The sequence below is a fragment of the Cricetulus griseus genome, chromosome 10, assembly GCF_003668045.3.
Source record: "Cricetulus griseus strain 17A/GY chromosome 10, alternate assembly CriGri-PICRH-1.0, whole genome shotgun sequence".
NCBI lineage: Eukaryota > Metazoa > Chordata > Mammalia > Rodentia > Cricetidae > Cricetulus > Cricetulus griseus.
This window is the reverse complement of record NC_048603.1, coordinates 8290474-8316216: the sequence shown is the minus strand read 5'-3', so window position 1 is coordinate 8316216 and position 25743 is coordinate 8290474. Positions and strand designations below refer to the sequence as shown.

At 41.8% G+C, this 25743-nt stretch overlaps 1 protein-coding gene across 1 annotated transcript in view; it reads right to left on the bottom strand.

The window, feature by feature from the left end:
- The window catches only part of Sybu (syntabulin), a 112436-nt gene extending 92017 nt beyond the window's left edge, over positions 1–20419 (bottom strand). Inside the window, exons 1-3 of the mRNA XM_027431435.2 lie at positions 20326–20419; positions 17804–17922; positions 16972–17361 (exon numbers count right to left, since the gene is read on the bottom strand). Of these exons, the coding sequence (XP_027287236.2) occupies positions 16972–17361; positions 17804–17922; positions 20326–20419 (603 nt within the window). The remainder of the gene's footprint in view (positions 1–16971; positions 17362–17803; positions 17923–20325) is intronic.
- Positions 20420–25743: the final 5324 nt, after the last annotated feature.

Here is a 25743-nt window from a genome sequence, read left to right as displayed (position 1 = left end):
TCCCAGAAAACTACATCATTAAATAATATTAACTTAAATAGTTTAGAATTTTTATGCATGCTAGCAAAACTTATTTTTTGGGGGGGGGTGAGGTGGGGTTTTCAGACAGGGTTTCTCTGTGGCTTTGTATCTAGCTCTTGTAGACCAGGCTAGTCTCGAACTCACAGAGATCCGCCTGCCTCTGCCTCCCGAATGCTGAGATTAAAGGCGCACCCCACCACCGCCTGGCTACAACACTTCTTATGCTGATGCTTTTTGCATAATGTTGAATATCATATAAGGCTATTGTAAAATTACATTTTGATCTTGTGAATACCACTGAATTATGTATAAAGGCTATGTTTCACTTCTATGACCTACCTTTCACCATCATTTAATATAATGAGTTTAAGTATAGGTTTGAAGTAAAGACCGGTTGTTTCAACTCTTCCAGAATATGTTTTCACCAAACTGTCCTTTTTCCTTCCCTTCTGTTGCTCCCTTTCTCCATTCCTTATTTATTTATTTATTTATTTATTTATTTATTTATTTATCTATCTATCTCATAAAGGAAAACATTTAATTGGGACTGGCTCACAGTTTTAGAGGTTTAGTTCGTATACAACACGGTGGGAAACATGGCGGCATGCAGGCAGACATGGTGCTGGAGAGGTAGCTGAGAGTCCTATGTCTTGATCCACAGGCAGCAGAAAGAGATCTCGTCCCACACTGTGTAGCTTGAGCATATGAGACCTCAAAGTCTACCCCCATAGTGACACACTTCCTCCAACAAGGCCACACACACCTGCTCTAACAAGGCTATACCTCCTAACAGTGCCATTCCCACATGCGTCTATGGGGACGATAACCTATTCAAACCACAACATATAACCAGGGTATTATTTACTCATACCTTTGGATCAAGGGTGGGGCTCACTCCTGAGAGCCCACTGACTGCCACTTTCATGTGGCCACTTCCATATTTAATGCATAATTTGAAAGGACAGGGAGGGAAGAAGAGTAGGAAAATGGGAAGGAGAAGGGCAGGAAGGAATCGGAAACCTTAGATAGAATTTCTCTTCTTTGGGTACTAAGGCTACAATCTGCATATTCTTTATAAAAGATTAAAACAGTATCTCTCAGGCTATTGTCCAGCTGAAATTATTTGCACTTCCCAATTTATAAGACAGCAAGAAGGTATGAAAGTCTCACTTTAATGCATGATAGTGTTTTTCTTTCTTCAGAGTGATTCTTTTTTGGCAGAGTAGACTGAATTTGCACAGAGATAACTATACTTCAGGGTAAGCCGTATTAAATCTGAGACTGTTACTTTAGCAGCCGTTGCTTCCTCGTTACTGGGGCAGTGCAGTCTAAAAAAAGAGAGGAGGGTTATGTGAGTGCATATTTCATAAGCTTCATAGTCATATTCATTATTCATGCGTGCCATTGGAAGTAGAAGGAAGGCATACGCTCGGGCATTCGCTCAGATGTGTTCTCTGAGCAGTGTTTGCAGCATCCTCAAAGGGTGGTTTTTCAGTGTTCGCTGAAGACAGCAGAAGGCCTTCCTTGCTGAATTCTTACTGTAATGCTCCAGAGGGTCCCAAGACCCACTGGGGTTTAATTTTCCACTCTGTGAACTAGGCCTGCAGCACTTTCCCCCTGAAACAATTCGAGTGAGGACAGCACTTGAGAAGGTTCAAACTAGTTTTGCTCTGTTTCATGAAAATGTAAAACTGTGAACTTAAAACGGACACCTGGTCAATTTTGGGAGTGTCCACTGCACTTAGGGTGAAGGAACCACCTTCCTTTTGGCAGCCATAACAGCCGAACACGTGCTTGCCATAAACCTGCCTTGGTCACTTAGAGGTCAGATGCCTGTCTCGTGACAAGGAACCCATCAGAAGTTAGTCACTAGAAAGTCAGATGCCTGTCTCGTGACAAGGAGCCAATCGGAAGTTAGCTGGTGGCGCTATGCTTTACGACCCTGGGTGTGCTTTACGGACAAGCGCACAGCAATGACGTAGAGAGCATAGCAACCACCCTGGGAGGGCCTATGGGCCATAACAACCAGTTGACCAATCAACACAGGGCAAGCCCTCCAAGCCTGGAGGCACACCAATTGTGAGCCTGTGTGTACCCCTAGACACTCCCCTTACGCTGCCCTATAAGATCTTTTGGGAGACCCAAGGAGCCGTCTTTTGCTAGCCATCCGCCATGGCAGGTGGGTGAAAGACCCGAGCTAACATGGGGTTAGCTAGTTAAATTACAATAAAGCCTCGTGCAGTTTGCAGCAAGCTCTCGAATCCGCCTGGTGATTGGGGTGACCGTGAACCTGGCCTGAGACCCCGGATACTTGAGTTTTCGGGGGTCTAACAAGGGTTTTTGAGTTAAGGAGGATTTATGACTCTTGTAAGAATGTGCAGCCGATTTAGGGCTTTGACTTAGTTGAGGTGCTTTATAAATATTCACTGACAAAAACTGAGGAGTGCGCATTCCTCCTCTACAAAAATTGAAAATGATTAATGAGGGGGTGTACATTCCTCCCCTACAAAATTGAAAATGATCACTGCTGTAGCTCCTTTTTGAGAACATTTATAAAAACTGAGTAACATGGGTGTCAAAAACGCAGTATGCAACTTAAGAATAAGAATTAAAATCTTCCAATTCTTTTCACTAAATTGTTTTGCCCTCATCTGTATAATTTTGGTAATGAATAAGAAATTAGTAATAAAACAATAAAGTGAATTTTTAAGTAACCTCTTCCTCCATCCCATTTCTACGTGTATCTTAGACTAAGTTCTCAGGAGGCAGACTTTCATCATTGGAAAGGTTACAACAAATGCAAATACTTTTGTCTGTTGTGTATTTAATAAACTATGGTTTAGCAACTTGGAATCTGGGGCCCCAGTATTAAGACTATCGGTGTAACTCTAATTCAACAATACAACATCAAAGACTTTTGTTTTTGTTTTTTTTTTTTTTTTGCTACTTTTGATATACAAGTAGAGATTATCAGGAATTTAACTGAAAGACAACAAGAACCAGTAGAATTTTCTATGTTGGCAATCATAGCTCCACTGACGTTTCAAAGTTGCGTGAAGATTAAAAGTGACTTAGCCATTTTATTATTAAATTGAACAGTGGCCATAGTGTGTGACAGGGAATGGATTTCTTATGAAATTAGGAACATGTGAACCTGCCATTTAAGGGATAGCTTTTAGAAGTGGTCAGTTGTTAAGAATATTTAAGTCATATATACATATATGTGTATATATATAACATATATATAGTATAGTATATGCTGTAGAAAAAAAGCTTTCATATTTTCTGCATGATTTTAGTAACTTCAAATTCCATTACTTTGAAAACAATTACAAAGAAGTTCATATTATGTTCCAGCAAAGCTTTGAATTAATATGCACTTAAAAACTAACAACCAGGGCTGGGAAAATGGCTCAGTGGGTAAAAGCTCTAGCTGCCAAGCCTGATGACCTGAGTTGTTCTATCCCTGGACCCACGATATTAAGAGAGAGCAGATGCCCATAGGTTCTGTGAGTGCCACACAAGGTCCATGGCACACATGAAAGCTCGAGCATGTGCATGTGTGCACACCACCAAATGTTAAAAAAAAACAATAAAATTCTGGGTGTAAAAGTTTTTCATAGCCGGGCATTGGTGGCGCGCACACCTTTAATCCCAACACTCAGGAGGTAGAGCCAGGTGGATCTCTATGAGTTCGAGGCCAGCCTGGTCTCCAGAGCGAGTGCCAGGATAGGTACCAAAAGCTACACAGAGAAACCCTGCCTCGACAAACAAAACAAAACAACAAAAAAAAGTTTTTCATACCCATTGTTAAGGCTAGCAGATGTTAAGACTATCCTGACATAGGTACCCACTGTGTGTCAGGGACCCTGTTAGAATTTAAAATGGGCATCATCTTTTAAATTCTTTTAGTAACCCTGTAAATGAAGCCATAGTGCAATCTCATTTATTTTTCTGTGTGAGGAAACTGTCTTAGATGACTTCCAAACTGTGGCCAGAGATGGGTCTCAGAAGCCAGAGGAGTATGACAAACATTGCTTAATAACTCAAACACTTCTTAATATTTAGATACAGATATATTTATGTTTAGAAAAAGAACATTTAAGACCCCTTAAAACTTTAAAAAAGAAAAAGGGCAGCATTGTGGTGCACGCCTCACCTGGGAGGCAGAGGGAATCGGATCTCTGTGAATTCAAGGCCAGCCTGGTATTCAAAGTGAGTTCCAGGACAGGTAGGCCCCTGTATTGAAAATCAACAACAACAACAAAAAAGAAAAAAAATAATAATTTTGCTTTTCAAGCTCTGACTCCAAATACACTAACACTTAGAACAGAGGACAGAAGACATCTGTGCCATATTCTTGGCCCTAATTATGCATTGCGATTGGTGGATGAGTTTTGGAATGTCATTTACTGCTTTCTCCTAAAAATGTACCTACATTTTCTGGACCTGAATTAGGCACAGGAAAATGAAAGCAGCTCCAAAGGAATTTTAAGATTGTGGAGAAAGACAGGCAGTGGCTCTGCACCTTGGCTAAAGACTAGAATTACTTGGGGCCCCACTGTGTGATTCTAACCGACGCTCACATACAGCTCTTAGTCATGGCCCACACTAGGAGCACAGTTCTGCAACTGTTTGTTCATGTGACTCAAACAGCATATGGTATGAGGTACCAGAGGGACGTCACAGTGATTGTCATCACTTCAGAATGGGTTTCCGAGTGTCTGGAAAAACACAAGTCTTACTACACAGTTGCCTGAGGTCATTGGTCAACAGTGACCAGCTTTCCTCCTTGTGGAAGTTTAGCTTTGGGTCTCCCTGACCCAACTAGCACTGGAACCTATAGACATTTAAATCCAGTTAGGCCTACCAGAGTCTCCAACAAGTTCTATGTTCATGTTAACTATTTTCAAAATGTAGACACAAGATAATGAAGTAAAAAGATACAGTCCAGCAGTTCCAGTTAGGAACAGAAATGAATTCCAAACTATGCTAATTCCAAACAAGGAAAACATGTATACACTGCCAAATGCTGTAGATAGACTCAACTTCAAACCCGCTAACTTATCACAATAAATTCCATTTATGATCAATGATTTCGGACTAAGAATTAGTTCTCAGAGATGTTCTAAGATAGAGCTTGCAATATAAAACCCACATAACCTGGAATAAACTCAAAACAGGCAGGAACTGAGACTCAGTTCCCAGCTGCTTTCAATCTGCCGGGTGTGGGAATTAAGTACAGGCTGCCACAGTCAGCAGTGATTTCCTGTCAATCAGGTTTACAGACAGTCATAGTGATGATAGTGTGGTTTGATGTCAGCCATGCTGCTGTCTACCCTAATGAAAATTGCGGAATACAGTTTAAGTTCCACAATTTGCAAATCTTTTGGAGAAAGTCGGGGAGTATAAATTCTTCACTGTTTAAAGGCTCATTTGAAAATTGAAATTTTCTCCAGACTCTTTCTAACTTCGAACGTAAACTTGGAAAAACCAGCAACATTTTACAAAACAATGCCCAGTTAACCTATTTTCTTTAAACTTATGATACTATGACAAATCTTTGACAAAAAATAACTCCTATCACGACAAATATTCCTCCCGTATGATCACAAGCAAACTTACCTATTAAAGAAGGAGAAGTTGACTTTATTCCCAGCACTCGGGAGGCACAGGCAGGAGGATCTCTTGAGTTCGAGGCCAGCCTGGTCTCCAGAGCGAGTGCCAGGATAGGCTCCAAAGCTACATAGAGAAATCCTGTCTCAAAACAAAACAAAACAAAACAAAACAACACACCCCCCCCCCCAAAAAAAAAAACCAAAAAAAAAAAAAGAAAGAAGTTATCAAGAAATTACTACTTCACCTTCCAGGTGTGGTGGTGAATGCCTATAATTTCAGTATTTGGGAGGCAGGGGCAAGCGCATCTCTGGAAGTTCAAGACCAGTCTGGTCTGCATAGTGAAGTTCTAGGCCAACTTAGGGTTGAGAGCCTGTCTCAAAAAAGAAGAGCAAGGGACAGAGACACATTTAAAAGAACTCAAGAGTCAGCTGGCTGTACCTACCCTCTAACTGGAAACCAGAGAAAGCCGTACTGATTTACAGTACCTTTGGGTTCCCCTTTGTTCAAAGTAGGGTGGTAATGATAGCTTGACATTTCCATTCGTGCTTTCTCAGAGAACAGTGATGCTCCCTGACAGAACTTCTGTGATGGAGAACATAAGGCCTAGAAGATGAGTCCTCCCTTGCATTCTAGCAAAACAAGCCACAAGATGAATGCAAATCCAGGCAGTTAGACATTTGTTGTCACATTGTTGCTGGTCTCCTTTATAAGAGACATATGTTAAAAACACTGCTTTGCTGATAACTTTAAATATGCATTAAGAAAGCCCAGTGTTGCATGTGATTCCAAGTGTTGCTGGGATCAAGGGGTGAGCTCTGTTTCTCTTTTAGATTGATTCAATCTCATGTGTCCCTGGGTGGACTTGAACTCACAGAGATCCATCTGCCTCTGTCTCCCAGGCTTAAAGGTGTGCGCCACCACTACCTGGCCTCTATGGCTAACTAGCGTGGCTAGCTCTGCATTCTGATCTTCAGACAAAGCTTTATTTGTTAAAGTACAAGGAAAATATCACTATAACCAAGGACAGATCTTAGAAAATTTCCACCACTCTCTTCTTGCTGGTGTGCAAAATTTGTCACTGACGTGTGTAAAAGCAACCAGGAAACCAGTTTCTAAGGACAATGGAATATAGATAAAAAGCACAACACAATGGGATGAAAAAATTCTTGAAAAGGTTATCATGAAAAGAAAAAAAAAACCAGCTAACCATATAATTAGGTGTTAACATGATACATTTTGAAGTATGGAGGAGGTTCCACGAAAATGATGTTTAATGCTATTATTGCTGTATTCAATAAATACAAAGCAAGTTATTGATATCTGATCTGAAGTTGTTAGGAAGGGCTTGAAGGGCTTTTCTTAATTCCCCTTTCTCAGTGTTCACATGACTAATGTTCCTTTTCCCTCTCCTTATATGTGATAACTGGACAACAGAATATACTATTTAATGGCTAGGAAAAGTCTTTCAGAGCAAGTGATGGAGCTGTCGTCGTATATGCCATGTACAAGTCTGTGTTGCTATTCATTCACATATGGAACAACTAACCTAAGTGACATATCGGCCACTCCATCTAACATCATCTATCTATCATCTATCATCACTTCACCAAAGAAAACTAGGTTGTCTTTTGCCTTTTGCAATGAGAAAAATGAGGTATTCCTAGTGTATATAGTATTTTTATCAGTATTTATTTTAGTTAAATTTTCAATTTTGATTCCCTTACCTGCATGTCAGAGTGCCAATTTATGAATGATAAGAATTTTACATGTTTACTACAACTTCTCTATAAATCCCTTTCCTCCAGTACTCTTTTATAGGATTATGGTTATTTTTGTAGTTGATTTGAGATGATTGGTAAGTTTTCTAGATACACACCAGTGATGATTAACAGTGCCAAGATCCTAGATTCACAAGTTTTGGTCTCAAAAGTACAACACGAAGACAAAAAGATCAATCACACTGGGAAAAATGAAAAATAACTGATGGGTTTATTAACAATGGTTCTGTAAGGAGTATATTTGTTTGTTTGTTTGCTTGCTTGCTTGGTTTTTTTGAGACAGGGTTTCTCTGTGTAGCTTTGGAGGCTGTCCTGGAACTTGCACTGCAGACCAGGCTGGCCTCAAAAATCCGCCTGCCTCTGCCTCCTGAGTTCTGGGATTAAAGGCATGCGCCATCAACGCCCAGCTTTCTATATTGAGTTTAAAATGTCAGTCAGAATTGGTCAACATGTTCAAATGTTTGATATAGGTCTTGTGGGAAAGTAGAAAATATTTCCCTTTGAAGGACATTTTCCCCAATCTGTAACTAGACACCATGCCATAGCTACTTTATTATAGGAGAGAATCAAGCAGGAGAATTACCCCTCTAGTGGAGTGTCAGGGGACATTGCTAACTGAGAGGGATGTCATTTTCTCTATTCCCCATCTAACCCCAGATACCTAGGGAAGGAAATGTATTTATGCATAGGAAACTTGTCATAAGTTGATCAAGAGGGTAGTTTTTGGAAGGCTTTGCATTTAAATGCTAGAGTTGGCTGATATTTGGGGATGATAACTGTTTAAAGACTCAAAATTCATCATTAAAAAAAAAACCTTTGCATTCTCCTTTACTAACAACGTCCCACATTTGAAGAAAAACTGACAACAGTTGTATGAATATTAAAGGAGCTACTACAGAGGAGACACACCAAGGATATAGCACACTTAGCTTTGCTCTCAATATTTGAATACATGAGGGAAAACAGAATAAATCATATCGATTCTCTTATTTAGTAATTGGTGAATGCATGCCCTCTCTGGTGCCATGTGATCAGCCCCACCAACTCTTGTTCTTTTTGGACTGTGCTATCGTTCAGGTTCTAATTCGAGCAACTAATAGGAACTAAACACTTCCTGTGCCAGGAACTGACTTAGGTAATAGAGATAATAATAGTGAAAATACCAAACCAACTCTGTCCCTCACAGATGTTATGTTTCAATGGTCTGTACTGCCTTGTGGCATTATTTTCAAACTACGTGCAACAATTATTAACTTTTATGGCTTCTTGGTAGCAAGCACCCTTTGTTAAAATCTTCAGCAATCCTCAGAACTTTATGTCTCAGTGAGTTAATCTGAAAACTGATCGTAAGTATTCTACAGGTATATGAAAAGGGATGCAAATTATGACTCGTTATTAGGAAGTGTATGATGCTGCTTGGCTTGAAATTACATGAAGAATGCTCAAATTATTCCCTCTCAAAGTAGAAGCTGAGAAGTTTCTGGTAAATGAACACAAGTCAGTGACTATCAATGTTATTGCCATATTACAGTTTGTGAATAAAGGAATTGTAAGAGTTAAAAGATGAGAAAGCCAAGCTGGAACTTTAGTTTGAAAACACTTGCTAGTCCCTTTCCAGATTCCTGAAATACACAAATTAATAATGTTTTCATATTTTCTTTTATAATAATTACTAAGTTGTACAATACATGAATTTCTAAATTTATATTCATGGTTTTTTGTTTGTTTGTTTTGTGTTTTGAGACAAGATTTGTCTGTATAGTCGTAGCTGTGCTAGAATAGGCTTTATATATCAGCCTCCCTCTGCTGGGATTAAATGTGTGTGCCACCACTACCCAGCCTGATTCCCCCCCCCTTTTTTTTTTCCTTTTTTCCCCCAAGACAGGGTTTCTCTGTGTAGCTTTGGAGCCTATCCTGGCACTCGCTCTGGAGACCAGGCTGGCCTCAAACTCACAAAGATCCACCTGCCTCTACCTCCCGAGTGCTGGGATTAAAGGCGTGCGCCACCAACGCCCGGGCCCAGCCTGATATTCTAGTCTTAAAGTTTTTAGACAATTGAAACACCAGTCTTCATCACGAAGTTGTGGGCTGGGGGTGGGGATGGCGTGTTTCCCAGAGAGAGAGACTAATTCAGCACCATGGACAGAACACCCAAGCCCATGCAAGAGCTACTAGAAACATTCCCTTAGGTTCCAGTTAAGAAATAAACTTAGAAAACAAACAAGCAAATGAAAACAAACAAGACAGAATGAAAAGCAAACAGCAACAACAAAAAAAGCACTAGAAACATGTACGCATAGACACAAGAACAAAACTCAAAAGATTTGGATGGCTGAGGAGGTACGGATGATGAGGGAGGGGACCATGCTCCGAATGGATTGTATCATAAAAGTATTGTCAACAATACGAAAAGAAATAACCTTAGGTGTGAGAGCAGTTGTGTAGACATACACGTTAAGACTGGATTCCACAACCCTACATTTTGACTGGTTATGGTTTTCTGTAATGGTCTCCACCTTTTGCAAAGAAAAGTTTTCTTGATGAAGGGTGAGGACTACACTTACCTGTAGGCAGAAGAGCAAATATTTAGAATGTATGTAAGGATTGTGCTGGCTTGGTAAAGTGGTCATTTGGGGAACTTGTCTGTGATCATTAGCCTTGGTAGTTCGCTAGGTTTTCCAGCACCAGGCACGATTAACTTCTTGTTGGGTGAGTTTTAAGTTCAAGTAAAGAGTTGTTGGTTATTTCCAGGGAATGTGTGTCACATTGCAGCCTTCCTTCTGCGTATCAATGCCATCATGGTGGTGGCTGTGCTTCATAAGCATTATAGCTGGGGAGAACAGTTGGCTGCTTTCCTATTTTGGAAGCTTACCTGGTGACTTCTGGTATCATGGAAGGTTAGGGGCTTATAGGCAGTTTCAGCTCAGGGGCCTCTGGCTCCTGTATCTGAAGTTCATGTCTTCAGCAACAGGAACTTACCTTCTCCCACCCCAAGGGCAATAGCAATCGTCTTTAATGTTTTGGGGATCTCTTCAACATTCCTATCCAACAGTTAAAAAGAGAGCTTGTCATGCCTAGTGCTGAGGTTTTCATTATATGGTCTTTGGCTTTTGGAGGGAGTATTGTTGACCCAAATGAGAGAATTTCAGGGATCCTTGTAGAAGACAGGGTGGGAAGATTTTAAGAGACAGAAGATCAGGGAGTTTGCTGTGAGATTATATCTCCTATACTCATAAAGTCTCATCAATATGACTACCTAAATATGAGCTCAACAAGGACAACAGCAATAAACATGTTAATCTCCAGCCTTGCACAAAGAACTATAGGAAGTAAGGAATGATACAAGGGGGAGAAAGTCTTCTGTAGGGGAACACTCCAATTGATTATCTAGTAATGAATGACCAGCCCTGAAACAAGTAAGACTGTACTGGCTGAGAAGTCTGTATTTATGTATTGAGGAATACATGTATATATTCACACAACTATATGTATATAACAACTATGGAAAAAAGGCCAAGACTGTGAAAGAGAACAAGGAAGGAAATATAGGAGGGTTTGGAGGGAGGAAAAAGGGGAAATGATGCAATTGCATTATAATCTCAAAGTATAAACAAAAGAAATAACCTTATAGTATCCACCTTCTTCTTAATACACCATGAAACAAAGGAATATGGAAGTGTGTTCATCTAGATAGAGTGAAGTTTACACTTCTCTCCCCTTCTATCTTATGGAAACATAATGGCCCCTTCAAAGGCATGCATCATTTTAATAAAGGCATCAAAGGTGTCATTAGGTTTAATAGCACCCACTCACTCAGCCTATTACTCCGTACCTCTTAAAGTTAGTTTAATGTGTATTAATGGTGTGAAATTGATGAAATTACAAATTGAGTTTCCCTGGGCACAAGACAAGCCAAGAAAGTGCAGAGAAGGTTGGTTAATATCAACCTCTACGCCACTCTCTGTGCACATGGCAAAATATGTCACTCTGCCCCAGGGAAAGAGATGCACTGATAGCAGCTGGAACCTAAAGTGATTTTTATGGTTTTAACTCAGGAGGAAACTGTCTTTGGTTGGGTCATCAAAAGTTCATCGTTTTCTGTAAGGAATGAAAAAGAATGCTCTCCTTTGAGACTAAGTTCCTATTTTACACATTCAGATATTGTGGAGAACTAGATAGCTTCTTATTGTCCTTTCCTTCTCTATCCGACTTGCAGTTAAACTTAGAGGACCAAATCATCTCATCCTACTACCATTCATCACAGGCGACAGTGAGGTTTGGCTAGTTCAATATTCCAGTGAGATATTACCATACTAAACATTACCACTGTGAAGACAACTAACATGGATAATCGGGAAATCCAAAGATTTGACTTTAGACACAGGTGATACAGAGTCTTCATTTCAGAGCATCAGGAAGATTAGAAAGTCATTTAACTATCACTTGCAAAAATATTATGAAACAACAACAAAAAAATCATTTTAATTATATTTGAAGGGAACAAAAATAATTTCCAGACTGAAAACTACAGAACAAAGCTGGTAAGTGGGAAGGTAACTTAGGATGGATATTAGAACCGAAGGACTTCTCTCATCATGGCCAGGCTTACCAATGTCATCTTTTGTCAACAGAATAGAATCCCAGCACCACCAGGGACATCTCCAAAGAATGCAGGAGAAGAAAAAAAACCCAAAATCAAATGTCCAAAGGAAACATCTAATTTTGCATTTTCAAAACTAGAGAAGGAAGAACCACTAAAATTGTTGAGACCTACATTTTTTATTTTTTAATAATATTTAAATTCTTTATGTTCTTAAATTTTATTCACTTAAATATTTAAATTTAAGTCATTAATATTAAATTTTTAGTTAAACATTCAACTATATATCACACTTAAGTATTTTAAGTATTTAAAAATTTAACTGACAAAAAAAAAAAAAAGAAGCAAACCAACAAACAAAACACAGTTATACTCATGCTGGGTGATGCTTTAATCCCGGCAGATGCAGGAGGATCTCTGTGAGTTCGAGGCCAGCCTGGTCTACAGAGTGAGTTCCAGGACAGCTAGGACTGTTACACAGTCAAACAAACAAACAAACAAACAAAAAAGAATGTAACTGAAAAGAAGTATGTGTGTGTGTGTGTGTGTTTAAGATTTATTATGTATGCAGCTCTCTGCCTGCATGTATCCATGCAAGCCAAGAGGGAGCACCGGATGGCATTACAGATGGTTGTGAGCCACCCTGTGGTTGCTGGGAATCGAACTCAGGACCTCTAGAAGAGCTATGAGTGTTTTTAACCTCTGAGCCATCTCTCCAACCTCCAAGAACTGTTTTCTGAGTAGTTGGTTATAAACATTGGTGCTTAAGAGATCGGCTTTTGTTCAAAGCAATGTCTTGATCCATGCCTAGCTCACTTTACTTGTATTTATTTATCTACAGATAGTTTGGGACCAGTAGATCTGATATAAGTGACAAAGTTCTGTAAACGGAGTTCTTAATTGGTCTAGATAATAAAAGCCAGAGTCAGATATAGAGGGAAATGCTGAGAGAGGAGAGAGAAGGAGCAAGCCACAGCACACCTTACCTCCTTAGCATCTCAGCAAAGAGCGATATCCTGTTTCTGCCCAGTTACCTCATTTCCTGTCTGTCTTTACAGACCTCCAGACCTCTATGGTTAGCTAGTAGCAAGCTCCATTCTCTGACCCCCCCCCAGACAGGCTTTATTTGTGCAAGAAAGACATCACCACAAAGCTCAGCTGCTTTTGTTTAAGACAGTCAAGCCAAGTAAGCCCAGTGGTCAGTGTACCAGTGATAGAATAGCAGCTAGCACCCTCAGTAGGAAAACCTGTGCCCTGGGCTAGAACTCGCCACTCCTGCTCAAGCTAGAAATTTAAATTTTGAAAAGCAAATTCTCTTTGATTTTTAAAAATTTTAATTTCAACCTTTTATAAGCAAATGTCTTCATCATTTTTAAAATGTAGTAAACACATTTGCCAATCGAATCTGGCCCATGGGCTGCCTGTCAGCCTGGGACATGTGGGAAAGCATATGTACTACAGGGAGGCACGAGGAAAGTTTTTCCTGATATTATTACTGAGAAGTTCTGGTTGGGTGCCAGAAGATACAGTGTGATTATGTGAGTTCTGGTTTAATTTCAAACTAACGAGACTTGACTCTCTGAAATACTGGAAAGGGCAAGGATATAGCCCTTTCTGTGCTAAGATATAGCACGGGACGCTTCTAGTCATGATGAGAGGCACTTTGCAAGACCAGACAAAAACTAATAAGGAGTCAAATGTGTAGGTTGGTATTACTACCGTCTCCCGTTGTATGCCTTAAACCTTGTCTAGTCTGCCAGTGTGCTAAGTCGGTGATGAGGGATTGGGGCAGACACAGATGATTTTTCGTGATTCCCAGATTAACTCTTTATAAGTTTATATGCATTTTCTACACAGCAGAAAACATACAGCGTATAAAACTCGATATTTTGTGGCTTTCATTCCATAGATAAAGTCTAATGAAAAACATAATGTGTTTACATAATGTTAAGAAAACACAGTAGCTCATATTCAGCGATGGTGGAAATGACAAAGGACACTGGTAAAGCTGACATTTTTGGAGTCCCGTATTCTCTATGCAGAAAGTCCGTAGAGCCTTGCCTAGCATTGCTCAGAACTTAGTCTACAGGACTATCCATGATTTAGCTTCCAGTCTCCATGAGAACTGCTTTTGAATACTAGGGGGCTTCTTCCATTGGTGGTCAGCCTTCAACGTAGAAACTCCGTAAAAGGCTAGACCTTAAAAGTCCAAATTTGATTTATATTCCTGATTTTCTTTGTTTTTTTCTGATTTTCTTAAAGAGAGAATAATTTGAGCACAATGTTCCTTCCTATAGAAAATATCCTTTTCCTATCCCTTCTGCAAGGTGGTGGCTATGCATTCAGGTGCCTGAGGCACAGAAAAATTTTGTTAAGATAAAAGGAAAGGTATAGATTTGGGACCTCAGTGTTTTCTTGTGGGCAGCTGGTGGGGGTGGGGGTTGGGGAGTGGGGGGGTGGATACCAGGAAAGGAAAACATCAGGCTGTTAATTTAACACAGCAAGCATTTCAGAGATTATTTGTCCATCATATCCCTAAAATTAAGAAGAAGAAAAAACTCACTGAAATTAGTATACATTACTAAGATTCCCAGTTGAGTTAGGCTATACTAATATCCTGCATAAGTAGTTATGCCTAAAATGTGCATTTTACAACACAATATCTTATATTCAGAAAATTGGTTGTTAACAATATCAGTAAAGAAGTACGAAAATATTAGTTTATATACCAAGTGTTTTAAGATGCAGTAAATAAATATTTTAGATAGCGTATATTATTCAAGTAAAGCATTTTGTGGATGCTTGGATTTATAAAAACAGGAAATGTTGGAGTTCAATGTGCTTGTAAAATGGTCTCCAAGAAAGGTTTTTATTGTGAAATAATTATGGATTCATAGAAAGTAGCAGAGAAAATATGTACCCTCCATTTTTTTATCCAGCAACTGTGTTTTATATAGCTATAGCATGACATCTGAATCAGGAAATTGACATTGGTGCAATGTGTCTAGAGATCTGACATTTTGTCATGTGTATAGGTTTCTGTGACCATCATACACAACCATCCCATCATCTCAGACTTTACATGCTCATATTGGCCCTTTAGAGTCACACTCCTCTCAAGGGTGGCTAAGCTCAGCAAATCATTACTAGCTTGTAAAATCACCCATTTGCTATAATACACCTAAACTTCCCTTGTCTGGGCTTTAGGGCATGCTGGTTTGAAATTTGCCATGCCTTGGATGACTTTTTCTGCCAGCCTCAGTTGCTCATCTGCAAAATTCAAGTTTGGGGACTGTGAGGTCTCATCTCAGCTTGTAAAGTTGCTTGCCTGTGGAGATATCTTTCTTGCACAAATAAAGCCTGTCTGGGGGTTAGAGAATGGAGTTTGCCACTAGCTAACCATAGAGGTCTGGAGGTCTGTACAGACAGACAGGAAGTGAGGTAGCTGGGCAGAAACAGGATATCGGCAGGGAGAAACAGGAAAATGCTCTCTTCTGTGAGACGCTGAGGAGGTAAGTGTGCTGTGGTTTGCGCCATCTCTCTGTCCTCTCGCGTTTCCCTCTATATCTGACTGTGGCTTTTATTATCTAGACCACTTAAGAACTCCTTTTACACTTGCCTCCAAGACTAGTAACCCCAGTTTCACCCCCAAACCCGTAAGGTCGAGGGACAGAAGCAACTCTTAGAAGTTGTCCTAAGCACTCTACCCAGGGTCCTTGAGTAGCATGCACCTAAGTATACTTGCATGCGCGCGTGGGAGCGCACACACAAATAAATATGAAATTAGCACCCAGTATTTTCAGAATGGCAACACTTAACATGTCTGATTCTTTAGTTTTTATTAACCTATTACCTTAAAACCTTTAGGTCCACATCCAGTTAATGAAATACAACTTAAAGGAGATTGAACACTGGGCTTCACACGTAGTTTCATTTAAATAGAGCCATTGTCAAATAAAGGAACCAAAATTTGCGTTATAGTAATAGGCTGCTCTCAAAGTGACAAATGCCCTATCCTCTCAAATGCCACATGGAGAAAATTTGGCACAGAAAGCCTGCTTGAGTCCTTTGCCCAAAGGTTCCCTTTGGGGTAGGAGAAGACACTGTTCCCAGGTACACCTAATTAAACAGTAGATTCTGAACTGCAGGGAGTTCAAGTTTGGCTCTTTTCTAGAAAAGGACTTTCAGGAGGAGAGTTGCCCATACTCTGAGGTCAGAAAGTAAGACTTGGAGGAGGACCCTGCCAATCAGCACTGGAGTCCCCTCCCTTGGCTCCACCACACCCACACCGGAGAAGATTAAAAACACCAGGAAAGTAGCAGTCCCCAGGTGGCTTCTTTATTTGAAGCTTTAGTTGGCACCTCAAATGGCAATATAAGGTTCCAGATTCTTGGTTCTACAAGCCACTCCCATTTTATCTATTGACAGCTGCCGACGCCACCTATTTTGACATGGTCTACCATTTCCAACAACATAGCAACGAAACTCGGATTCATCTTCTTCAACTTGGATAATCTTTATCAGCAATCACCTAGGCAACACAAACATGAAGGCTAGGGACTTGAGAACTATCCATCCCCCCAGAGGCCGTTTTTAGAGACACCTTTCCTTCGAAGGGCGCCATTTCCAAGCCTGGCTTCTGAGAAACACAGGCAAGGGACATCCAAAACTCATGGCCAACACGCTGGTCTAGGCAACCTGACTTGCAGATCCCAGTCAAATTGTTTGCATAACCAATCAGGCAGGGCCGCTTTCGCCTTGGTGTCCCTCTGTGGAGAGCACCCCTGTGTCCAATTTCCTATGACCTTCTTGAATTTGTGCAGAGCACCCTGGGTGCCTCCTTTAGTGAGAGGGGTGGTTCTGGGGTCAGCGATCCTCTCTGTCCTTGTGGAACCCAAGGCATCGGTTGCCCTGCGGTGCCTGCAGGCACTGACACCAAAGCGCGCATCTTACCGTTTCCTTTGCAGACCGTGTCCATCGTGCTGTCCAGAAGGTGTCCCCGCGCGCCCTGGAGGTTGGGACCGGGCTGGGCCGCCGGCCTGCGACACGGCGCGTGACAGCGGGTTTGCTCTCGGGCTGGAGGAGCCGGACCCGGCCCTCTCCGCCCGCGCCAGCCCGGTTCGCACACGTGGTGCGGCGGCAGCCCGTGCGCCCCGGTCCCCTCGGCCTCTGGGCTTCTGGAGCCAGCTTGGCGGCACCTGGGGCTTCGGAACACTTGGGGACAAGCGCCGGAGACCAGAGACTCGGAACGGGTAGGTGTGGGCGCAAAGACGCCGGCGACCAGAGGACCGATTGATTACCCCAGGGTTCTTCTCTGGGGCTCACAAACCGAAGGTCAGGCCGCTGTCACCAGGGCCTGTGTAGATCACAAGCTCCGGCTTGAGATTCAGCTCCCGGCGGGGTGTCGCACTGCAGTGCCTCTGGTTCCCGCCAGTTGGGGGAGCCCCATCTAGGGCGGGAGATGAGTGTCTGTTTTGCTGGGCGGCTCTGAAGCCCCGGGGGTGGCCATGGCCTGGGGCAGAAGTAATCTGGCTATCGAGAAGGAGCTGTAAAACCTTGGAAACCGCGACAGGGATCTAAAGTGGCCTTTAGGACAGCGTGTCCTTGGAAAAATCCCCCTCACTATCAAAGGCTGCTTGGGAGCACCTAATGAGCCAACGTTCCCAACTGAGAACAACAATTACACAGCTGCAGGCCCTTTCCAAGTTCATCGAGGACCTGGGCTACTTCCTCCAAGCTAGGGGTGTCTGTCTCAACTGTTCAGATTTCTGACCTGGGGACATACCTGGCCGTGTATTTTCTGGTTCGTAGGAGATAATGACATTAGCAACCACAATAATAACACATTAACTTCTTTAATAGCGAGTGAGATAGGGATCGAATTTGTGCTGTTTTTAGGAAAGGCTGAAAAGACAAAGGAGACTGGGGAGAAGCAGTGTTTTCATTTGTTAGTCCAAATGCAAAACTGACCCTCAAATGCTCTGCCTGCCACCTGCTGTTCTGGGAAGGTGGGATTCTACCACAGCTGGCTAAAGACTTCCAGGGGAGTTTCTTGCTGGTGTTTGCCTATTTTTCCTCTGCTTCTGTGCCCCTGCAGGAAGCATTCTAGAAGAAAGTTGTTCCCATCCCCCTACCTCTGGAATAGCATCATAGTCCCTAGACGTCTGCCTCCAGATAGTGTTACAAATCTTTTTATCCTTCTCGACTGTCTCCAGCTGCCTCCTCCACCTCTGTCTTTCCTTTGAAATCTCAACATTAATAGATCCTAGTGTGCACTCTGCCCTACTCACTCCACTTTCTGTTCAGGATCCAACCTTTGAATTCCATCTTCTATTGGTTTTTAATGGATGGATACAAGTCCATCCATTTGGCTTTTGCTTAAAATTACTGGTTGTCCTGTATTTCCTTCATCAGTGTCGTAATTTTTTTAAAAAAAAGCAGAGGGAGAGAGAAAGATGCCATGTGATAGAGTTCAAATAGAATTTTTAGTTTTTGTTGTTTTTCTAATTGGGGAAAGGAATCATAAAAGGGGAAGGGAGGGGAGAGACCTGCCTCCTAGGACAGGAGCAGGAGAGAGGAAAAGAGAGGCAGAGAGGGAAGGAGGGAGGGAGAGATGGAGGGAGAGCCAGAGAGTAAGATTGTTAGTGAATATGCACAGGTGGTGTTCTCAGTGACTGCAGCTGAGGGTGTATACTGTCAGGACCCCAAGGGCAGCCAGTACAGATGCCTGAATACTAACATTCAGCTTGGCTTAGGTTCTTTTAAACAGTGTCCTAGGAATTTGTTTTCCTCTGCCAGTAGCCCAGCCCATAAGATATTGTGTCCCTTGAATTGTCCAATGAGTCTTTTCAAGATCACTATGGGGCTAGAAAAAAATGCAGTCCAATAGGAACTCAGGTGACTATCTTTAAAGTCAAGCAGCTGTGCCCTTAAAATATGGATTCCACCTGTTTGGAAGGCACCATCACTCAGTTTTTATAAAGAGAATGGAAGTGTTGAAAACATGGAGTGTGGTGTGTTTGGGGGGGGGCGGTGAGCGCTGGGGGTGAGAGCTATAGTGGGAAGGAGTACGTGTGTTTTTTGATAGACAGCTCCAGACCAGACCATCCAGACTAGAGCTCAGCCGACTAGGAATAGGAACAGGAGGGAAATCTTGGTAGGGATGCTTTTCATCTGAGTGGGCACAGTGCTGATTACACTGTGGAACCAGGGTAGAGGCTTCCCAATGGTTTTCTTCCTCCTTCCTTGACAACGTAGGCATAGGTGTAAAAGCATCTTCTGAAACTGAGGATATGCTAGGTGCTGCTGGTGCACACCTTTAATCCCAGCACTTGGGAGGCAGAGGCAGGTGGATCTCTGAGAGTTCGAGACCAGCTTGGTCTACAAGAGCTAGTTCCAGGACAGCCTCCAAAGCCACAGAGGAAACCCTGTCTCAAAAAAAAAAAAAAAAAAAAAAAGAAAGAAAAAAGAAAAAGAAATTGAGGATATAACAAATACTTGAAGTCAAATCTTTATTTCTTTTATTTATCTTTGATTTTTGAGAGTTTCATACGTGAGTATAATAGCTATGCCATTCCTGTCCTTCTCCCCCTCCCAAATTCAAGATCTGTTCTTTATTATTATTAATATATATATATATATATTATATGTACACACATGTATGTACACACATATATACATATCATGTATGCACTCGTGTATACTAAGTCAGTTTAGTGTAGCTCATATGTCTATGTGTCCAGGACTGAGCCCTTGGGGCTGGACAACCTGTGAGGGAGCTCATCTGTAGAGGAAACTGCCTTTCTTCTCAGCAGCCATTGAACACCTGTAGTGTTTCATCTAGAGGCGGAATTACATGCAACTTTCCCTGTCCATACTGGCATGCTACCTGGAAGGTCCACCTTTGAAACTGTTCTAACTCCTACTCACGGCAGCGCGTTCTGGAGGCAGCCAGAAAGCGCTCAGAGTACTACACAGAGGGGAGAGGTAGTCAGCTCTCTTGTATTGAGAAGGATGAGTTTGGTCTCATGGGTCTTTTCCATCCTTATATGTGTTACTTTTCTCCTAGCTGTAGTTACAGAAGGCAGTACTGCAGTTTATTCCTATATTAGAATATTCTAACATTCTTGTCCATTTTTATCTGGGGCCAATAGGGTTGTCCGTTTCTCTTTATTATCTCTCTGCTTAGTAGGTAAACCTGCTCAAATGTGCTATGTTTAAAACTAGTATTTTCACTGTTGCTATCACTACCACAGCCATGACCACATTCATCTTGACAATGCCTTATGTTGTCACTTACACCGTTACCTTGCCCTGACTCCAGTTCCTCCGCTCCCATAGCTATGATGACGGTAATAAAGTTGGTGAAGGAGGCAGAAGTGATGGTGGGAGCTGAAAACATCCTGGTAGTGGTGCTGGTCTTTGAGGAGGTAGAGACAGCGATGATGAAGGGAGCAGAGGTGGGGCTGGGAGAACTGGAGTCAGTGCAGTGATGTAAGTGATGACAGAAAGGCTCCCTTGTCTTTCAACACTGGTCTAAGCCAATTTGGGTTTTCTTAGTAGATAGGAAAATTGTAATTAGAACTCATTAATGTACTGCCATTTCATTGAACAGGAAGTTAAAAGGAGAATAGAAATACTAACAAAAATCCAACTATTTTAGATCAACGAGTACAAGTGAAAGGTCACAACACCAAAACTAAGAGGGAACCCTTTCCAAGCAATGGGTTTCTAGACCTTTCCAGCTCCCCCCTTTTTGCCCCACCTCTCCTTTTCCTGAGGTGTCCGTTAACCCCCAATGTTCCTCCTTCTACCTGTTACACTGTCTTCTCATTTTCCTTCCTGGAAGCTTCATCTTTCTCCCAAGTCCCGTGGGCCTTTTTCCAGAATCCATACTGTTTCCTGTATTTGTATTTACCTGGATAGCCACATTCAACAGTTATGGGCTGGGATCCACTATGAGATAAAAATAGGATATCTGTCTTTCTGGGCCTGGCTTACATTGATTAATACAGTATTTTTCCAGTTCCATTCACTTGCATAGGCATTTCATTTTTTTTCTTTATGGCTAAATAAAATTCCATTGTGTGGCTGTACCACATTTTCATTATCTATTCCTTTGATAGGCGTCTAGCTTGACTTCTCCTGCTACTGAGAAAGAGTAGCAATGAGCATTGTTGGGCGAGTGTCTCTGTGGTAGGATGTAGAGCCCTTTGGGTAAGTGCCCAGGAGTAGAAGAACTCTACCACATGACAGTTCTATTTTTACATTTTAGAGACCCCCCCATTAGTTACACAGGGACTGCAAAGTTTACTCTCACACCCACAGCAAATGAGGAACCCCCTTTTCCCATAGCCTTGTCTTCATTTACTGCTGTTTTTTTTCTTGATGGCGGCCATTCTCATCGGATGGGATGGAATCGTAAAATAGTTTTAATTTGCTTTATTTGATGGCGAGAGTTATTGAACACCTTTTGAAGTGCTCACTGGCTATTTGTAGTTTTCTTTCGAGAACTATCTGTTCTGACGATTGGCCCCTTTGTTGCTTGGAAGTTTTGTTTGTTTGGTGTTTCATTTTGGCAGTTGTCTGTAGTGTCTTAATATGAACCTCCTGTCTGAAGTATAGCTGGCCAATTTTCCCCTCATCCTATAGGCTGTTTATTCTGTTCATCATTTCTTTTGCTGCACCTAAGCTTTATACTTTCTTGTAATTCTATTTTTCCGATTGTGAGCCTAGCCTTTAACGACTGAGCTATCCCTCCAGCCCAGTTCTATTTACCAGTCTTGGACTTATTTCCTGAGCTCCTGGGGTTCGATTCCAAAATTTGTTATCTATAGCTTATTCTCTGAAGTGCTTAAACCAGCTTATTTTTTAACTGAAGTTGCCACTCTTACTTTCATGATATGCATATGATTGAATCCATGTGTGCTACTTAACATCCATATACTATTAAAATTTTATTTCTCATTGTAGAGTTTTATTTATTCCTTGACAATTTAATATATGACATACACTGTGTTCTGGTTATTGTCAGTCCTCCTCTCCTGCTTGCTCCTCCCAGAATCCTTCCTGCTACCTTTCCATCTGACTTCCCATCCCTCCCTTTTTCTTAATAACCCACACTTGAACAAGGCTTGCCACTTGTGGTCCTTTGTGGTAGTCTGAACTTCCCAGTCTTGTTCACCATACAACTGATATAGCAGTCATACGGAATTACTTCTCCACAAGCATTCCGAGCCCACCAGTCTGTCTTTGTGCACGCTATTTATTCACAGGGGATCATCTCATATCCTCATTATTTCTGGTGGGCTATTTAATGCTTCACTTCCAATGAGAAGTGTTCCTGGTAACCTTAGTATTAACTATATCTATGATAAGACTTCCTACATCATACTGGGATGTGTCTTCTCCTTGTTGCCTTCCATTATGGTCATTGGGGACTCTGCCTTGGGGCCTGGCAATCAAAGGAATTCAGTCATTGCCATCTCACCCAAATGAATCCATGATTGAAAAAGTACTGTTTCCAGCTTCTTCTAAAAAATACACTATGCTAACATACTTACAGCATGTGCCATAATTTCTTGCGTGTAAGTTTCAGTTGAGTACTATGGTTTCTTGGTGGCTTTGTGTCTTACTGGGTGTCTGCGTTTCCACCAGAGAGGCCTTATGCTATCCCTGCTCTCATTAGCTTCTCCTCCATTTGCATGCATTTTATTGCTTCCACCTACAGGCCTAGGCTGGTTCCTGCGATAGCAGGAAGTTTGTAAGAAGCTTCCTGCCAGGGACTGAAGATTGCCTTGGAATCAACCACTCCCTTTTGCTGGTACCCAGTACCTGTTACTCTGCTCACCTTACTAGCAGATCGCCTGGCTCCTGCTGTCCGCCTCAGCTTTTGACCTTGCCTTGCCTTCCAGCTCTGGGAGCCTCCAGTTCATGTCTGCCATCCCTCTCACTCACCAGCTGACATCCATGTAGTCATTGAGACATAAATATATATATATATATATATTTTTTTTTTTCCTTTTTGTCCTGGTTTCTGTTGGCAACAGAAACCTTTGGCCCCCTTGTGTGACTACAATGTGGGCTATGTAATGTCATTACTTTTGATCACCGTACCTGGTTCCCTCCATGGGAATTTGCCTTATGTATTCTCACGTCTAGCTGTGAGCCGGATCTTGCCGTATTGTTTCATTTGAACAAGGACGTGATTCCTCATGATGGTGGAAGCCGAGGTGCAGAGGTGACAAACTCCAGCTGAGCTGCTCTGTGCTTTTTAGGCAAAACTTACCCCTGTGAAATGAAAGGCAGTGTTTAATGACAAGTTCTTGATGGAATTCTTGATTGTGACTGTGCCTCGGAATTATCCTGGAACCTGAACAAATACAAACACTGGGACTCGTTACAGTGATTGCTGAATTAGAATCCTGAGATGGGGTCTTGGCATATGTATTTTCAGGTTTTTGTTTTGATGCAACTTGAGGTAAAAACCTGCCCGGCAATTGAGCACTATCAAGCCACTGATTGTCTGAAATATTGTTCATTATAATGAACATTATCTCATTAAAAAATGCTAGCAGCCATTGCTGTCTGTGTACCAAATGGTAAGCCCTCTACATCCAGTTTCTCAGTTAATTAACTGCTGAGTCAATGCCAGCCATATACTATACATAAAGAGCACGAATTTGACTTAATTAGACAGAGGTTAAATTACCAACTAAAGTTAATAGTTCATTGCACAACAGGAATTTAAATCCATCTTTTTTTATATTTAAGTATTGTGCTATAGGATACATCAATATCCCAATAATCATATATATCAAAATGCATAGTGTTTTATAACTATCAACATATAATTTTACTAATAGGGTTAATATAGCTAATGGCCCCGTTTGAGGATTCTTACAGTTTTATTATTGCCTTGAAGATAAAGTAAATTTTCCTTGTAATAGTATAAAATATCTCTTAAAATTAGTCTTCCAGCTGCCTCTGCAATGATGTCTTTACCTCTTCTACCATCATGCTGGATTTTCCACCATTTCTGTGAGGCAGTGTCTTGGTCACTGTTCTATTGCTGCGAAGAGACACTTATGAAAGAAAGCATTTAATGTGGGATTTCCTTACAGTTTCAGAGGCTTAGTCCATTGTCATCATGTCAGGGATCATGGCAGCACAGATGGCTTCATCCGGTCATCCTGGTTCCCAGGGAGAGAGACAGAGACAGAGACACACAGAGAGAGACAGACAGACAGGCAGATAGAGACAGACAGACAGAAAGAATCAGAGAGGACGTTGGACCTGCCTTGGGCTTTTGAAACCTCAAAACCCACCTTCAGTGACACACTTCCTCCAACAAAGTCATACCTACAATAAGGCCATGCCTCCTAATCCTTCTAGTATTTTGAAATAGTGCCACTCCCTGGTGACTAAGCATTCAGATTCTTGACCCTATGGGGATAATTCCTATGCAAACCATCACAGGCAGGAAGTTGAATCAATGGCCTGTCTCTGCATTAGTGTTTGGAGGTCATTAGTGAACCACACTGAGACTCCTTCCCAGACTGTATCAACTGAAAACGGCTCACGATGGTCACAGCTCCACGGATGAACTTTATTGTAACGTTAACGCTTCCAGCCAGCCACCTGAGTTCCGCTGCCACATTAGGGTCCCCAAATAACACACAGAGATTAATATTAGTAACAACATTGCTGGCCAATGGCTAGGATTTCTTATTTGCTAGCTCAGTCTTAATTATCAATCATAACTTCTAAGCTATATATTTTTATAAGGACTTACCGAGGTCACCGGCCTTATGTGCCAGCCTTCATGGGCTCACATGGTGACTCCCCCTCTCTCCTACATTTCCCAGAATCCTCCTTCTCTCCTAGTCCCTCCTAACTTGCTTCCCTATTGGCCAACAGTGCTTTATTTATCAACCAATAAGACAAACATATACACAGAAGGACCTCCCCCATCACTTGATTATAAGTTAGCGGCAGGGGCTTGGATCCAGTGTCTTATCAGGAATGTGGGCCCCAGCAGGCCTCAGCCCTGGTACTGCAAGCGATCTTGCAAGAGTGTTCTAGCTGACTGTGGCAAGTGAGCACTTGGGTGGAGGCTGCTCCAGATCCTGTAAGCTGGCTGTGTGGCGGGTGGAGGGTGTAACGAGTGTAACGAGTCTCTGGCTTATGCCTGGAAGGGAGTAGATGACTTCCTCCATGTTTCCCAGGCAACCTAGCCTTGCTTGACTTCAACATTAGCTTAAGCACTGCTCCCTGGTAATGCTTCTGTTGTGTGTCATGTAGAGGACTAGGCTCTCTCTATCCAAAACATTCAGTTCATAACCGAGATGATAGGCATACATAGAGTCACATTCTTGTAAATTCGTTGTTAGTTTGTTTTGTTTTGTTTTTCGAGGCAGGGTTTCTCTGTGTAGCTTTGGAGGCTGTCCTGGAACTAGCCCTTGTAGACCAGGCTGGTCTCAGATTCACAAAGATCTGCCTGCCTCTGCCTCCTGAGTGCTGGGATATAAGTTCCTTTTGTTTCAAAACTATTTTTTCATACAATATAATCTGATCATGGCTTCCCCTCCCCCAACTTCTCCCATGTCTTCCCCACCTCTCCACCTGCCCAACTGTACGGTGACTTTCACTCTTTCTTTAGAAAACAACAAACAAACAGAATTAAACAAACAAGAAAGAGCACAAGAAAACACACACACACACACA